Here is an 18,721-nt window from a genome sequence, read left to right on the forward strand (position 1 = left end):
GCAGGGGAAAGGCCCTCACGAATCACATCTTTTTGATTTTTCTGGATTTTCCTACAATACAAAGGTGTAATGGTGTAATCCCCCCTAACCCTTGTTGTAATCTTAAACTTGACATTACTGTAAACATATCAATCAAATCTGAGTGGTTGTTTGGAATATTTCTTCAGGATCAACAAAGTGAAATCACATTCACCATGGTGGCCTATAGTCAAAAAATATATATGACAGATCGTAGATGTAATAACTTTAAATCAAGAAAATCCTCTTTTATTCTCAACTGTTGTCTACTCTTTCTCTCTAACACTAGAAAGGAGCAGGGGCGGAAACATTCCCAATCTAGGATGTGGAATCTGGACTGTGCTTGTTTTCCAGCCACTGGCAGAAATAGCTGTTCTGTGGGTTTAACAAAGGCCCTCATTACTAAAGCCCGAGTATGAGCTCTCTCTCTCTTACTCTCTCTCACTCACACACATACACACACACACACACACACACACACACACACACACACACACACACACACACACACATACACACACACACACACACACACACACACACACACACACAAACACAAACACACACACACTCAAATTCATCTAATTACTTTAACATCAGTCATGTATAGCAGTCGTATTTTGAGGTTCGGATGAGATGCTGTAAATAACTTGACCCATCAGAAGTACGTCCACGAACGGTCACGATAAACCAGACAAATCCACAAAAGCATAGAGCGAAGAACACAAATATAACTAACATGCTGAGTTTTCCTTTCGTAGTGTCACAAATCAAAATAAAACCAGGCCTGACAAGACTGCAGCATGAGGGAAAATGTGGCCAGAGGGATTTCTTTTAATAAACGAGATGGGTTTTAAGAAAGGCAGCATGTGTGCGGATGTGCAAATATCTCTGGTGAGCTAGCGTGCTAGTCTGGGAATGGTTGGTGAAGTGAAGACTCCTCCTCTTTTTAATGGAGACACAATGACCACATTGAGGACAGAATGAGATGAGTGTGACGATTGTGTCTGCTAATAACTGATTGTGTGAGACTGTGTATGTGTGTGTCCTTCACCCCTAACCCCAAAACCCAGGCTAACTGCCCCACTTCCTCCTGCCACTCTTAGTTCATCACACAAATGTAAATGTACAGATTCTATGTAACTGAAGAACACAATATTATTTACATATGTGTGTGGGAAAAAAAGTACTTGAAACTATTTAAACTGCTCACATTCCTCTGAAAAAAAAAAACAATAATAAAGAAACCTTAATAAACACACCATTGCTCCACCCCAAACAGCTAAAGTAAATGCTTAACAGAAAGTCCAATATTAAAGAACAGGAGATTTTGTTAGATTTCCTGTTAGATTTTTCGTCAAATCAATAATATCCTATAAAATAATAAAAATGTATCAAATCTAACATATAATTTCATTCATTCATTTTCCTTTCAGTTCAGTACCTTTATTAATCAGGGGTTGCCACTGTGGAATGAACCACCAACTAATCCAAAATATGCTTTATACAGCAGATGCCCTTCCAGCTGCAACCCAACACATACACTACAGCCATTTAGCTTACTCAATTCACCTACAGTATAGTGCATGTCTTTGGACAGTGTGGGAAACCAGAGCACTTGGAGGAAACCCACACAAACTCGGGGGAAAACGTGCAAACTTCACACAGAAATGCCAACTAAATCAGCTGGGGCTCAAACCAGCGACCTTCTTGCTGTGTGACGATCGTGCCACCCACTGCGCCACCGTGATGTCCTAGCATATAAATATACACATTTACAATTATTATTATTAATTTTATTTAATTGATAATTAAATTAATAAATTATGATTAAATGTTGGGCCTGTTAATAATCTGTTAAAAGAATAATTAAAACCAAAAGCAATAACGGCTGCTGCTTACAAAAAGATATATATTTTAAATCTTGTACTCTTGAAAGACTGTGGGTGCCCTGTTCCATCACTGTTTGTTTAGTCTATTTCAAAGAGAACCGATCACATCAGTTGTGTTTCCTCTATTCACGGTTGCCTCACGCAAGTAAACGGGAGCATGCACGCTTTTTAACAATCGCACGCATTACATCCGTGAGTGCGAGTGATCATCCTCACATTCGGTATTCACCTGCTTTCTTGGTCTTGCCCAAAGTTTTATTTTTTTATTTATTTTTTTGTCATACTGCTCTCGATTCTAAGATCACATTTGCACCAGTGTCTGTCTAACCCGCCACAGCAGAAATGCAGAAATCTACCCGCATTTGGTGGGTGTTAATGTCAAGCCCTGTATATGTACAGTAGTCACATCTGTAACTAATTCACCATCATCCCTTTAGAGCTAGTATTTGAATGACTCTCTTGCATACTATCTAAAGTGATGACAAAACAGCTGATTTTGCCGACATTTTAAGATTATAAGGCTGAACAACATGAAATGCCATCAGTCTACAGAGATATCTCCCAGTATTTCTCTGTTGCAATAGGGATATCACAATAATTAACCCCGAAAAAGTCAAAGCAGCACAAACACTACCAGATTTCTGTTGTGTTGTGTATATACAGTTGAAGTCAGAATTATTAGCCCCTCTTTGATTATTTTTTGTTTGTTTGTTTTTAAATATTTCCCAAATGTTATTTAACAGAGCAAGGAATTTTTCACAGTATTTCTGATAATATTCTTCTGGAGAAAGACCTATTTGTTTTGTTTAGACTAGAATTAAAGCATTTTTTTTATTTTTTTTTTAAAAACATTTTAAGATCTAAATTTATTAGCCCCTTTAAGCTATATATATATATATATATATATATATATATATATATATATATATATATATATATATATATATATATATATATATTTTTTTTTTTTTTTTTTTTTTTTTCAATAGTGTATAGAACAAACCATCATTATACAATAACTTGCCTAATTAGCCTAACCTGCATAGTTAACCTAATTAACCTAGTTTAGCCTTTCAATGTCACTTTAAGCTGTATAGAAGTGTCTTGAAAAATATCTAGTGAAATATTATTTACTGTCAGCATAGCATAGTTATTAGAAATGAGTTATTAAAACTTTTATCTTTAGAAATGTGTTAAATAAAATCTTCTCTCCGTTAAACAGAAATTGGGGAAAAAATAAACAGGGGGCTAATAATACAGGGGGGCTAATAATTCTGACTTCAACTGTATATTCAATGAATATTATTTACCTTCCTTTAGTAGTAATCATATGACATAACACGATAAATATGCAAAGACATCAACACAATAATGCTCTTTCAGGTCTATTTACCTCAAATCAATAAGAGTAGGTCTAGTACAAACAGCTCCACTGACATAGCAGGTAGAGCAAGACAAGCTGTCAGTTGTGTTTTTATCAGTATGCTGTAACATGTCCCAGCTTGTGATCATTTCTCTCAGTTTCAGTTTGGTTCTCCTTGTTTACAAGTCCCCATTGACCTTTAAAACAGGGCATGAAACAACACATGACCCCTGCTCCATACGTAATTACAAGACACTCTTTCAATAATCCACAACTTTTCCATGTTGCGCAACACCTTAAGTAAGGAGGATCATAAACACTAATGTAATCAAACCGACTCTCTGGAAAGGGTGTGTTGTTGCTGTACAGGTGTGCAGTAGCAATGTGCTTCACTTCTTTACTGAATGCAAAAGGTGGGGCACTTTCATGCAAAGCATAGTGGTTAGGGTTAACCTCCCTCAGGAATGAAAGCATTGCACTAATGATGGCTTATGCAATCACAACAGATCATAAAAGATGTCCAGCAGTGAAAAGATCAGAACAGTCTTAAAATCGCTAAGAAACAGCCCTAAAATGAATTGGTTTTGTTCTAATGTTGCCATTACAACTCCTAATGCGACGTTAAAGGACCAACTGAAAGCTTTTAGGGGAAACTGCAAAATCAATAGCACTCCACTCGAATCCAGCTGTGCTATAAACGTATAATTAGAAGAAACAGAGATTCATAGTCAACAACTCTGCACTTAATAGCAAGAGTTTTAGTATCTACAAGTCTATCTCAATTGTTTTGAATGTTTTGCATTCAACCAGCCATTTTGTTTCACATTTCCTCGTGCACTCTGGTTTAGTAATAAAGGCATGCAGAGACAAGATCACTTTGTGCTACAGGCCAGCGCAAACACACATACTACACACACAGACCTCTGCTATTTTCAAATAAAACTAATCATAATTACCATGATCTAATGCTAACCCAAACCTAGAAAATTGAGACATTAAACAATTTCCCTATACCCAGGAACCCGTTTAATTAGGTTTTACCAAACTTAGCACATCTGTGGATATTTGGCAGCTATCCTGTACACAAAATAAGGCTAGATTCAACCAACATTTCATTAGTATGTAGATATGTCAGAACAATTATATTAAAACCAATTTAAATTAAACCATTAATTAAAAATCATCAAATTATTAAACTTCAGTGCTCATGCCAAGGTCATGGGTTCACTTCTGGAGAATACAGGACAGTGTAAGACTGTAGAAACAGCATCAAACTGGGTGAGGCACTGAGTGGAAAAAAAAGGAGAGGAAGCATGAAAAAATAGGACCAATTTAAATCCAGTAATTCTGATTCAGTCACAGAAATCTAATATTGTCAGGCTGACCATGGGAGATTCCAGCATTACCTAATAAATAGACATGCTTGCTGGTTCACCAGACATAGGAAATGAATGGTAAGACCAGTGAGGTTGTGAGTTATTGAGGCAAGTACAGTCATTCTCTAACATTCCCATCAGTCTATTTTAATAGTGTCTGGATACTTAATCAGTTTCCTGTTAAAATAACAACCATGTGCATGACAGAGTGAGTAAATGATAGGAAGATAGAAAGAGAGGGAGAAATCGAGAACCGGGCAAAAAATCCACAAAGACCAGAACCACCTTATACGCAAAGGAGATCACAGCATAGGAGCCAATGAGAAGTATCATCTTACCGATGAATGGAATTGATGCAAGGGAGTCATCCTCAATAGATAGTGGAGGAAGGTTAACATCTGTGCGGCGATGAGAAATAGCACTTTCTGCCTTGGCAGTGGGCTCCGTAGGGTCAGTGGTAAAGAGTAGAGGGTCACTGGAGTCAAGTGCTATTGCATAATGTGGGTGTCGAAGGGCGTTTGCACCTCGTCGGCCGGTAGGTGGTTTCTGCCTCAGAACCACTTCCTGTGTCTGGGCTTCACTTGTCGCTTCCCCTGCCCCTCTGTCATGATTAGTGGGTCGGTAAGTTCTGTCTTGTCCTTCAGATGGTGTGGAAATCGTAGTTGAAGAGGAAGTGGTTGGTGGGGCTGGGGAAGCAGTGGCTGAGGGTGGATGCCCCTCTGGGGGACTGGTTTTGGATGTTGGAGTCCAAAGGTGTGGACCTGTGTAAGAGGGATCTCTAAATGACTGGGCCTGCTGCAAGATACGGCCAGTCTTCCTATTGAATGAGGGACTGTAGCTACGATAGCCAATCGGCTCCTCATCTAGACTCTGGCAAGAAGGCAAACGTCTTGCCATTGGAGCTGCCTGCTGAGGTTGTGGGATTTGAGATGAGTGTTGGTGTGTTGCATGTGTGAGATTCTGGTGGTGTTGGGGTGTGTGGTGCATTTGGTGGGGTGACTCTATATGTTGGCCGAAATGCCCAGCATGTCTTGCATAGACTTCAGTCCTATTTGGAGGTTGTTGAACCCAAGCAGATCTTTCAACCCTTGGTGAGAGTATCCCCACAGCTCTGTCGAGATTTTCCAGTGAGCGTCCCGAGTGTCCGTACCGGCTTGCTAGAAGATTTTCGGAGGACTTTCGCCCATAGGCCACCACAGATGGGTGCTGACCATACATATGCTCACCCCGCCAGTCTCCATGGTTCCAGTAAGGATCAGCATATGCTGCAGCACTCTGCTGAAGCAGCAGCAACGTGTCTTGCGATGCACTATGGGGAAAACCTGCTTGTTGAGAACGCCTGGCCTTCCCAAGCTCTCCCAGACGGTCTTGTGAGAAACTCCTGTGGCGTGGGTGCATTGAGCGAGAACTAGATCGCTCCCGCTCTCGTTCTCGTTCTCGCTCACGGCCTGGGACCTGGCTGTAGTACCAGTTGGAAAGGGCTTGTTGGGTTCGTTCGTTGCGGCTGGATGAAGGTGTTGATGTTGGCTGAGAAGGGCTGGCCCAAGGTGGGCTTCCCTTACGACCTCCAGTGTGCCCCATGGCAGTACCCATGTTGTGATTGGCAAGATGACCATGATGCAAAGGGCTCATCATTCCTCCTGAGGAGGAAGAAGATGAGTATGAGCGTCCTCTCATTTGTCCAGTTGGCTGCTGTCCTCTGTCAGTCATTCCATACTGGATCTCCTCTGTTCGGTGTGCAGGGCTACTGTGACCAACACCACCCGGCTCACAATTCCTGCCCTCGGCTGCCCAGACAACATTGCTGGAGGCCACAGTCCGGTTGTCAAGGGGTGGAGAGGGACCAGCAGAAGAGCCGGGCCAGCGGCTCCAGTTGTCCAGCTGGTTTTGCCCCATGTGTGAAGAAGCTGGAGGAGGGCAGGGGCTGAACCCTGCAGGAGACTGTGATTTTGTACGAGGAGGGTAGAGAACAGGGGGTGGTGGAGGAAGATTTTGGGCCTTTCCTGTATATGGATTGTTCCCCCTTAGGTAGGCATCATGGGAATATGCCTGAAAAACAGAAATACAACTGCTTTTAATGTTTGATTCTAGAGCAATGTAAACGGAGACTGAGGGTGATGAGAGTGAAAAAGTTCCTAATATTTGAAGTTAGAGGAGGGAGGGTGCATTGGGAAGACATTTGCATTACATACTGGCAATTACACCATCATTATATACCAATAATGCAGTCATAAGTGAGATTCAGTTATATTAGTTCATAAAACCTTTTAAAAACAAACACATCTTAAATACCAAACACATCTTACCTTGGTTTTAAGTTTGTTTGGCAACAAAATAAATGCTAATACTTGCTAATATTACAATGATTTCAATCAACCACTTTGGGAATTGTCTGAAAAACATATTTTTTATTAGATCCTAGTAAAAATGTTGTTATTATTGAATTTGATTTACATACTGTTAGTCAAGAGTTCATCTGATCTTATTTTTACTTGTTTAAGTTTGCTAACCTTATTTTAATTTTGACATTTAGTATAGATTCACAGTTAATAGAAGTAGAATACAAGACTGGAAGAATAATTACCCTCATTAGATTCTTGCTTTAATAAAGCATATACTACTAAAAACAACTTTCTGCAGTATACATTTAACAAACAAGCACAGCTTTAAAACCTCAACAACTTGCACAACTGGTGCAGAGACTACTGTTTGACGACAGACAGGATGTCAAACTGACCAAAGGCACCAGCCCTCTATCAACATAAACCTCAAAACACACTGACAAACACTGGACACGTGCTACATTAAGAATTTATGGACAAAACAGATTCATGCTTGCCGGATTAAATGCTGTCCGACTACAAACAAGCAGATCAACTAACACAGCATAGCACATGCAGTCTCCAAATACATGCAAATACAACCAGCACAGAGAACAGAACCCCAATAATCTAAAGTAAAATTCCCTAAAGTTCAGATCTGTCTTTTTGTCTCAATACTGCACTCAAATTTACCTTTTATGTCCGACTTGTGCTTTCTTGAGTTCATGTTTCGTTGTCATGTCTCTGTTATTCACGGTATCTCTTTTTCTCTTTCTGCCTATGGTGAGCCCTACCCAACCCAATGCTCTTGAACTCCCTCTTTCTCTCTCTCTCTCTCTCTCTCTCTCTCTCTCTCTCTCGTCTCTCCACCCTGTGGGAGGGGCCAAATAACTGATGATGTCATCTCTGGAATGTAGCTGATGCGGGTGAAGGAGGGGTGTGTAGTGAGACAGAGAGAATGATAGAAAGACACGGGGGAAGAATAGAAGAGTAAGAAGAACTGGGGTCTCTTAGGAAGCTCTATGGTTAATTCGCCTATGATGACTGCCATACTACAGAGATTCATTCAAGTGTATATAAGACATGGAGCTATATGTGCTACACATGTCTGTAAAGGTTTTTCTTCCTCTCTGGTAAGCTAAATGTTCAATCATGTGGGCAATATGTGCCCTGAAGAAAGCATGGGAGTGGGAATGTTCAGAAGAATGCATATGTTTGTGTGTGTTAATCATATGACCGTCTGCATGCTTACGAAATTACAGATTCTGCATTTTTTTGCTTGGAAATAGTTCAAAGATACTGCTGAAGCAACCTACTGAGTCACACATTGCTCTATAATGACTGCAAGAAGATATTAGTGTTGTCAAACCTCGGTTTCTGTGTCTGTTTTAAAGTCTGGGAAATTTGTACACGCCTCTGAGGGTGTGTGTGGGCTTACTAACATTACTTCAGAAATAACACGACACTTGAACTAGACAAAATTTTACTCTAAAAATGTCAACATCAACAAACATTTTGTTAAATATGATTTCCCCACCTCCAACCACTGAAAAAAATGATGTCTGCAAAAATGTTGCAAACAATTTATGTGTTGAATTTAAACAAACAATACAATTTTGTAACAACTGTAGTTCAATTTAATTTGTTTATTCTCAGCCCAAATAAATTGTTTTCAACCACTTAACTTAAAAAAAATTGTAAATCCAAGAAATCATCTGTGAATCAGCGTGTTTTACAGTAAAAGTACCATAAAACAAAGCCTAAAATATGTAACAATTACTTAAAGTAGAAAGAAATATGACAATTTATTAAATATAATAATATGATAAATTACATTAGAATTAATTTATGTGTCCTTTAAACAAGAAAAAGAAAATATTACCATCATTATTAGTAGAAAACTAAAGTTTAAATTCTAGTGCTCATTATTAACTAGTATTATACCTGGCTATTATTAAGATATTGGCTGTTTATTAGTACTTATAAACTACATATTCAGCATGATCTCATTCTATATCTCTAACCTGACCAAATACCTAAACCCAACTTCTACCTTAATAACTATTAATACCTTAATAACTAAAATACTATTAATAATTAACTATAATAAAGTCCTAGTTAATGGTTTTATAACAGTGAGATTTGTAACTAAATAAAGTGTGACCGAAATATGAAAAGCTGTACAATATAAATAAATTTTTTTTTATTGGAATTTGTGTACATTTGGTTTCTTGTTGTTGCTATCCCGCCAGTATTTTTCCCTCCCGGTAAGTTGTGTTTTGGCTTTGTTCGTTGTCACTGTAGGAATATTGTTTATACACGATTTGAAGCAGTAGGGGTTGTATTCCACACCTTTTTTATTGTATATATTTTCTCGGTTTTATATATATAGAAAGTTAGGTGTATTATTGTATTTTTATTTCTGTTATTTTCTTTGTGAGGTGTAGGTTGATTTATTGTGGGTGTTTAGGTAGAGTGTACTTTTTGTTTATTATTTTTTGTGGGTCCCCTCCAAGGTATAGGCTTCACGTTTTGCATGTTTATAAACATATGTTTTACCAAATTTTATTAATAATGTTTTCATTATTAAATTTTATTTATATACTATTAGTCAAAGTTTATCTCATCTTACTTTTATTTGTTAACCTTATCTTAATTTAGAATAGATTCATATTTAACAGAAGAGGAATACAACACAAGTGTTTAGGTAGAGTGGGTCCTCTCTGAGGTATAGGCTTGGGTGTTTGAAAAAAAAAAGAAAACCATAAAAAGTCCTAAACCCTACTGGCCAAAATTAAGGAGAACGTATTTATTAATTGGTTGATTGTTTGTGAACTAGATAGATATTAACTAAGGAAAAAAATGAATAAGCAGTAAGTCACCTTAAGAAATGAACTTCAAAACTATGTAAATTACATTGACATGAATGTCATCAATGTTTTTTTAATGATTACACAAGGAGGACGCTATTGATGAAATGTAATCTGTAGGCCAGTATGAATGAACTATAATCCTCAGTGTTGGGGGTGACGCGTTATAGGTAATGTATTATAAGTAGCGTGCGTTACTTAATATTATTACTGTTCCAAAGTGACAAGTAATATAATGCATTACTTTTAAAAATAAGTAATATTATTTGAGTTACTTTTTTTTTAAAATTTAACGCAAGTTACTTTTTACCTAACCTAATTGGTTTTAAAAACATATTACAAAACAAAAATGACCTAAGTAAGGGTGAATCACACACTCAATGAGCGAGCATGCTGCAAGGGAACAGTCGGCAGGTCTCCGTTTTCACAGCAGATGAGTGTACTGTTCTAGTAACTGAATATCTCACGACATGTAGGAGTATGCGGTATGTTAGTACTTACTGAAGGTGCAAGCCGTTTCACGACAACTCTGTTCAATTTAACAAACTGGCTTAGAAGATCCGGTTAAATCAAACGATTCATTTGCAAATGGCCCGTCATCACTATAGACCTTACAGGCAGTCAGAATGGCAGGCTGGAGACTTACATTTTTGCAATGTATTCTTGTTATTTTGAACTCATCGAAGAAAAGAACTGGATTGTTGTTAAGTGATAGATTATGTGTGAGTAAAACTCTTGACAACTGCAAGAAACTTGACAAAAAAAAAAAAACTGGATGCGATGCACTACACCTGCACCCCACCTCTAGCTAAACAACAAATGATTGACATCAGTTCTCCAGGTAAAACAATTAATTAGACTAAACTAAAATAAAGGGTTATTGCTTTTATTGTTGAGGAGATGCAGCCACTGTCTAACGTTACGGTACACTCTCAGAAATAAAGGTACATGAGCTGTCACTGGGGTGGTACCTTTTCAAAAGGTACAAATTTGTACCTAAAAGGTCCATACTAATACCACAAGGGTACATATTAGTACCTGATAAGTACAAAATTCTTCCTCTTAAAATTTTTAGGTACTAATATATACTTTTGAGGTACCAATATGGACCCTTTGGGTACAAATTTGTACCTTTTAAAAAGGTGCCACCTCAGTGATAGCTCACGTACCTTTATTTCAGAGAGTGTAGAAATGGTTATGTTTGTAACATAGTACATTATTTTCTCTTTTGGGAAATGATTTACGCATCTGTTAAGGCCACGTGAAGCAATTTATTCAATGTATAAAGCTCAAAGATTTATTTTGATTTGGGGATGTTTTTATCGTCGTAATGTTCATTTTGTTATTAAACATTTTAAAGGTTTAAAATCAGTTTTTGCTTTAACAGAAATGATTTCATGTTAGTCCTCTATAGGCTTTATTGCAGTCTTTATCTCAATGGACAGAGGATTTACTTAACTAATAACACAAAACATTCAAAAGTAGCAAGCGCATTACATTACAAGCTTTCTTTAATCTGTATATACAGCATGTAAAGCTCTGGGCTCAGAAAGTTCTCAAAATATAATTTTATCCTACATTGTTTAAGGTAAATGAAGCTGTAGGATATATACAGTAGGTGGTTGTTAAATTCAGAACTTCTCTACAAAAAAGTGAAAAAACACCTGCAGGTTCTAAAAGAGATCAAACCTTAGCCAGGTAAGGAAAAGTAACGCAAAAGTAACTCAAATGTAATAAAACGCATTACTTTACATAACCAAGTAATGGAATTAGTTACTTTTTTGGGGGAGTAACTCAATTTTGTAATGTACTACTTTCAAAATAACTCTCCCCAACACTGATAATCCTATTGAATATGGAAAAATGCTTTTGCTTTCTAAAATAATGTACTAAGGACACATAAATTGATAAGCATCATACATTATGATACAAGATAACATAAGTGTAGAAAAATTTAAGCACTATGTTTTTTTTATATATATATGCCTTTGTTTACATAATGGTTCATAAGCTCTGATTAAGTCAGTCAAGGTCACACAGAGTGGTTTTGAAATGGTATACAAACTATGACATTTGCATTTGAAAGACAGAACCCAAAGGTGTGGCAAAAATTCTCAAACGTACACTTACCAGCTGAAGCACGTCCTCATCCTTTGGCATAATGGAGAGCTCCAGTACACTCTCACTGCAAACAGAAGAGAAACCCAGACAGCATAAGATTCAATGGGATATTGCACTATGTACAGCAATAAACTCCCCATTAGATCATTTGAGTTGCTACTTGGGCTGAAGTCAAAGCCACCCCTTTACATTGGGGTCAGTGGTAACCTTTCTAAGTAATGCGCATAATCATCCAGACAGCAAACGCTGCCTGAGGTCACACTGTTACGTAAAACATATGTCAGAAATTCCACTTGAACAAGACTCATGTGCAAACGTTTAGTTCTGTTCTGCTTCTTCAACTACTAACTAAACAACGTTGTAGATAAGACGTCTTGATCTGCATAGACTTCGTAGGTTACTTTTGGTTCAAGTAGAAAATATCATGCAGCTAATTTTGTGACTTCAAGAACTCACCTGTTCTGAATCAGTGCAATGACCTGCGAGTACGTCTTACCCAGCACGCTCTCCCCATTCACTTTAACCAGCCTGTCTCCTGTAAAGACACACACAATTGACAAACATTTAGAAAAGAGTCTCCCAAGTTTTATCTAGTGTGAACTTTAATTTGAGACTTTAAATTTGACACTACATTACAAAATGTATCAGCATCAATAAGTGTTTTCTCCAATATAATATTTGCCTTGTTTAACAGTATAAAATGCCATAAAATTAAAAAATGGACCGTTGCTTCAAGTAGAAAAAGTATGATGATATTAAGTGAAGTTTCACAAACTAATTTCGAAAGAAGCACGTGATATGATTGAAAGCAGCTGGTCTCTCATTAAGAATCATTAGTAAGCCAATCAGATTATTCTAAACTCACTATAAATAGCCCGTCTAGCATTACTCCCTTATCCCTCATCCACCCCATCTCCACCTCTTCCTCCTATACCAGGGGAAGCTTTCCACAACGACCAGACTCAGGGTTCTCTATGGGACAAGATGCCAAACCTGCTATTATTATCAAGCAATACCTCAAAGTATAAACTCTTGAAATATATTAATATAATAAATTACATAAAGAGCTACTGATGTAACAAGCGTCAAATCCAGTTCCAGGAGAGCCGCAGCTTTGCACAGATCAAACTAATTGAGTCCTTCAGGCGTGTTTGAAACCTACAAGTAATTGTGTTGAAGTAGTATTGGAATTAAACTTTTCTGAGCTGCGGCCCTCTGGGAACTGGATTTGACACCTGTGCATTAAACTAAAACTAAGACAAGATCAGTAAATATATTGAAAGATGCATGGAGCACCCCACACTTTGAGCTAGACTTTATTGTAGAGATGTAGGGATGAAAGATATGGTGAGGGAACAGTGGGATGAAGGGAAAGGATGATGCCCAGAGACTCAAGCCGCCTTTTCACTGCACACGGCAAACAATAAGCGGTAGACTGGAAGTTATTCATTTCCAATTGAGGGTAGTCCGGGAGCTGCATGGAGTAGTTCCGATCATCTTCGTATGCGGGAAAATTCAGATCCAATTTAAGCTGCGGATACGTTAAAATATTTGAACTCCTGCAACTAGACCATATGCAACAGGCCAACCGGATGTGATATATTCTAGTGTTGTCTAAGCAGGTCTGTGTGCGGGAGATAAGAAAATAATAGTTTTTTTCATTTTCGCTTTTTGAATCAGAAAAAGTCTATATTAAAAAAAACATTTATGTTCATTAATGAGTGATAAAAAATAAATATATTTTATGTTGTCTCCATATTCACTCCAAAATTTTTAGCAGTCAAAGAGTTTCGAGAGTTCATTCATTCATTCATTCAACCATGATGAATGCTCCTGTAATTTGCACTCCTTTATTTCGGACTCACGAGAATCAGCTTCTCTCCCATGGTGCATGACAAAACAGAAAATTCTGTGCGACTGCCACAAGGGGGTGTATTCTGTCAGTCGTGTCTGAATAATGTGCAGTGGAAAGGCAATTTCAGAGTGGGGGTACTGTCTCTGTAATATTTTGGTAGAGTGACTGGACCCCCCCCCCCCCTGATTTAACCCAGGAGGAAAGAGAGGGTTATAGGATAGTTAATGGAAAGCAAAGAAGTAAGAGGAAGGGATGGTAGGTTTGAAAAAAACGAGAAAAACAGTGATAAAGGGCTGGTTAGCATTAAATAAGTTTAAGGGAGTAGGTGATGGTTAAGGAGACAAAGTGAGGGGTGGTCCCGCTGCCAAACCTTTGCTAACAAGTTAAATCCATTTAAGTTTACATTTAACACAATGCCTCAACAACAACAAAAAAGAAGTTGTCTTGATCCGCATAAACTTCTTAGATTAGTTTTGGCTCAGGTAAAAAACTTCATGCAACAAACAACGCCATCAATAAAACTTAAAAGCTCAGACTAACTTCAGTATAATAGAAAAGACTCTTGAAACTGCTTAAAAATAGCATATTGACCTTATTCTTTTTATACGAGCTGCCATAGCCATTGGAAACTTTTTGGCTCGAGACTTCAGGTCTCATTCACTTCCATTGATTTATGTAAAAACAGCTGGTTATGCTTTTTGATGTTGCTAACCAATATGTTCTTTTTACATTATTTTACTTTTTATGTATACTCATGAACACAATTGTTTGTAGAGAAAGTAGTTTGACCAATTTGCTGTTTATTATTCCTAGTCATTTCTCCCATAGGCAACTGAATCGGAAGTTCTAAAACAATCGCAAAAACAATCCCACTTCCACATCGCAGAATAAGGTCAATACTTTACCGCTCAAAAAACAATGTTTTTTGTTAAAAAAATGAACACTTTTATTTGTTAAATACATATTAAATCAATCAAAACTAACCCTAAAACACTATTCTTATATCAACAATGTTATTTCGAGCTTTATTAGATAGAAAAAACTCTCTTTTTGGGCATAAATTCATGTTTTTTGTTCAATCTATCTTATATGTGTTAAGTTAACTTCCTCAATCAATTTGTGTTTGGACAACATGAAGAATTGTGTGGAACCCAGCATATTTTACAGTGTATATTTCACAATTTTGGGCGACACAGAGCCGCAGTGGTTAGGTTGCTGGTTCAAGTCCCTGCTGGATCTGTTGGCCTTTCTGTGTGGAGTTTGTATGTTCTCCCCGTGTTGGCGTGGGTTTCCTCTGGGTGCTCCGGTTTCCCCCATTGTCTTAAGACTTGCGCTATAGGTGAATTAATTCCACTAAATTGGCGGTAGTGTGTGTGAGTGTGTGTGTGTGTGTATGGGTGTGTCCCATTACTGGGTTGCAACTGGAAGGTGGAAACATATGCTGGATAAGTTGGCGGTTCATTCCGCTGAGGCTACCCCTTATGAATAAAGAGACTAAGCCGAAGTAAAATGAATGAATGAATTTCACAATTTTAACGTCATTTTTATCGAAAAGACACAGCATTGGTGTATGTAAGAAACAATATTTAAGCAAACAACAATTGCTTCTGAAGGATTGTATGGATCAGTGTGTAATTGGAGTATTTGCAATCAATTTACTGGCAATAATTAGTGTCTCGAGATTTCTTTTTAAAGCCTACATACTTTTCAAAGACACAGCAACGGCAGTCAGTTTGAATAATCAAGATCAAGTAGACTCATTCCATATGTTCAGTCTGTTTTTCTAAGATGTTGGGTTCATTTCCAGGTTAAGTTAAAGGATCAAATCAATCAGCGGCAGTCTATCTGAGGAGTCAGTGGAAGCTCTCATCTAATCATAACCAGTAATATTAAAACACATCCATCAGCAGTAGTGTTGCATTCATTGCTTGTGCTGTCATCAGTTTGTAAGGGCATCTCAAAAAAACTGGATATACACAGAACTGAATCATACACATAGATCAAGATGCCCCATTCAATGTCTGTCAAGTAAAAATTTTGGCTAATCTGAGCTCCATGGAACACATTTGATTCATTTGGTTGAATTCATAACATAAAACACCATAAAAAAACAAAAAACATAATAAAAAAAAGTCTTCCAATGTCATGTGGATCAACAGATTATAATGTGACTCACATGGTCTATTTTAATTCTTTTTGGAAAAGGCAAAAATACAAAAACACTCCTAAAGTACTCCTATATATATTTCTAGAGAATGTAAAATACTTTTTTTTTTTGCAGTTTTTGTTTTTACAAATCCACCAGAGGCCACTGTCGACTGACTGATTGACTGACCGATTCCCCTGCCCATCTCCTTTCCTAAACCCAACCGTAGTGTTTTCAAAAGCAATCTAGAAAAAAAAAACTTTCGGCTACCTGATTTTTTACCACGTTTTCAGATCTTATCATATTCTCATCGTGTTTTTTACTTGTTAATTTTGTTGTTTTTAGGGATGCACGATATATCGGCAGCCATATCGTTATCCCCGATAAATGCTATTTTTAAGATTATTGTTATCGATCCGATGTCTAAATTAGGCCGATATCGTTAAGCCGATAAATTACGGTATTGTACAGATCTGTCTGCTACGCACGCGTGGGCGGAACTTGTTTAGACTTGTTCAGTGCACTTTAATGGATCTCTCCTCACATTGTTTATTCCTCTAAAGTCCGTCCTTTCTTCATGTGGTATTGCTGTGCATTAATAACTCAGTAAGTAACCATGTTCCTTATCATTGTAGATGTGTTTGACTGAGTGTTATTGTGTATTTGTTTTAAATCTCCTCAGGAAAAAATATTACATGTGTAAACATTTCCTGCTCTGTTTTTTGTTATGTTAGAGATAGCAGGGAAGATACACTTATTCAGGGCCGAATAATATTAGTTTCGGGGTTTACTCCCTTCTCTTTTTGTTGCAACTGATGAATGAAAGAGGACACATGTAGTTTGGCCCAATTATTCATCACTCTCCGTGTCTTACAACAAAATCAGTGACCAAAGAGGGAATATCACTGAAAATAGTCTCCTTGCGAAAAAAAATCTGCTCCTCTTTTCTGTCTCTCTCCCTCTCCGCTTCACACTGCAGCCCTGCCCCTTAAAGGACCCGCACATTTTACAACACATATGAACATAACAGTTGTTTGTAATCTAATATGATTATTTGTTATGTATTGTATATATATATATTGTATTCAGTTTGATCGGAATATTGATATTGATTATAATGAGCGCGCGTGAGAGCCGTCACCGCACACACACACACACACACACACACACACACACACACACACACACACACACACACACACACACACACGCACACACACACACACACACACACACACGCCATCTTTATATTATGCTCAGTGTTTGTCATAAACTCATCTGAGCTCAATGATCAGGTGTTGAATCAAAATTTGACTCTGAGGGCAAATCTGTGTCCGCAGTTGAGTGAAACTCACAGCGGTTTATCATAAACTTTTCATCGATCATTTGTCCCGCAATTGACAGCAAGAACGAACAGAGAAGCGTTGTCAGGTCGACAAACAGCAGCTACATGTGTTCAAAAGTATCTAAAACGCCAAATAGGATGAATCTATGCCACATTTTAAAGTAATACTCTCTGTATTGAGCTTTTCGCTTGTACGGTGACTCTGAACTGTCAAAACACCTCTAAAAAGGCTTTTTCAGACATGACATATTTGTTCATATGTACTTAACTGTAACAGGTTTTATTCAAGAACATTTGAGCTGGATTTAGTCCTTATTTAAAATATATTTAATTTGCTTGTTGATTAAATCCCATTTTGTTAATTAACCTATTATTTTTATGCAACAGTCAAGTTGCATGAAAATTTGCAATGAAGAAAAGGAAATGATTTATTTTTTGCATGCTGATTTATGTGTAATTGTGAATATAGGGCTATATAATCACCTTGCTATGTTTAAATTTTTTTTGCTTTTTTGCTTAGAGTATAGATTATTCCATTCATAAGAGCAGTTCAATCTTTTTAAGTTTGCTGTATAAAAATATAACATTTTGAAATATTTATAATTATCGGCAATTTATAATTATTGGCCCTTAAGTCTGAAGCGTTATCCGTTATCGGCCAAAAAATCTATAACGGTGCATCCCTATCTGCTTTCGCTGGACTCGAACCCCACCGCCACGGTCAACCCCTAACTGTGTCTCAAGTCATATGTTGGGGGTGTCATACCGCACCGCAGCATTCATTTTAAAAAACCAAATGCAGCCATACGTACTTCTGGCTACATAATTACAACATGGGCTCATTCTAAAAACGTAGCTCTATATACGTTTCTGGAGATTGAGAATTATGTAGCCAGAGCTACATATGGCTGCATTTAATTTTTTTAAATGAAGGCTACGGGGCAGTATGACCCCGTTCCTTTTTGCCCTTACCAGCTGACTGCTTATCTCCACACTATAGAGGGCTTTCCCGTTGTTACCAGTTTGTCTCATTAGCTTGCCATTTTCATCTGCAGACTTGAGACGCAGTGGAGTTGACCACGACGACGGGGTTCGAGTCTGGTGAGGAATGGTTTCAGAAAGCAGGTAAGACAAAAACAGAATCCAAAAAAAAAATAACAGGGTAAGAATATGGTAATCTGAAAACGTGGTAAAACTCAGACTAGGGCTTTTCTTTTTCTGGATTGCTTTTAAAATTGTTGATTGTGTTTAGGAAAGTGGGTGGGTGGGTCAATCGATACAATTAGTTGGGTTTAGGGAAGGAGGAGGGTGGGTCAGTCGATCGGTCAGTCAGTCAAACAGTCAGTCATCAATGGCCTTTGGTGGGTTTACATGAGAACAGCAGGCGTGAATGGTATCGGATCAGGTTTCGGTA

General features: G+C 37.6%; 1 protein-coding gene across 16 annotated transcripts in view; it reads right to left on the reverse strand.

The window, feature by feature from the left end:
- arhgap23a (Rho GTPase activating protein 23a) overlaps nucleotides 1-18,721 on the reverse strand; it is a 142,060-nt gene that overhangs the window by 29,989 nt on the left and 93,350 nt on the right. For 12 of the 16 annotated variants that reach the window (XM_073944899.1, XM_073944906.1, XM_021474705.3 and 9 more), the window contains exons 5-7: nucleotides 12,418-12,496; nucleotides 11,971-12,025; nucleotides 4,988-6,698 (exon numbers count right to left, since the gene is read on the reverse strand). In XM_073944899.1, the coding sequence (XP_073801000.1) occupies nucleotides 4,988-6,698; nucleotides 11,971-12,025; nucleotides 12,418-12,496 (1,845 nt within the window). Of the gene's footprint in view, nucleotides 1-4,987; nucleotides 6,699-7,663; nucleotides 7,753-11,970; nucleotides 12,026-12,417; nucleotides 12,497-18,721 lie in introns of those variants that run through there. The other 4 variants (XM_073944900.1, XM_073944908.1, XM_005164175.6 and 1 more) reach the window with 1 other exon arrangement.

This window comes from Danio rerio, chromosome 3, assembly GCF_049306965.1.
Source record: "Danio rerio strain Tuebingen ecotype United States chromosome 3, GRCz12tu, whole genome shotgun sequence".
In the NCBI taxonomy this organism is placed as follows: domain Eukaryota; kingdom Metazoa; phylum Chordata; class Actinopteri; order Cypriniformes; family Danionidae; genus Danio; species Danio rerio.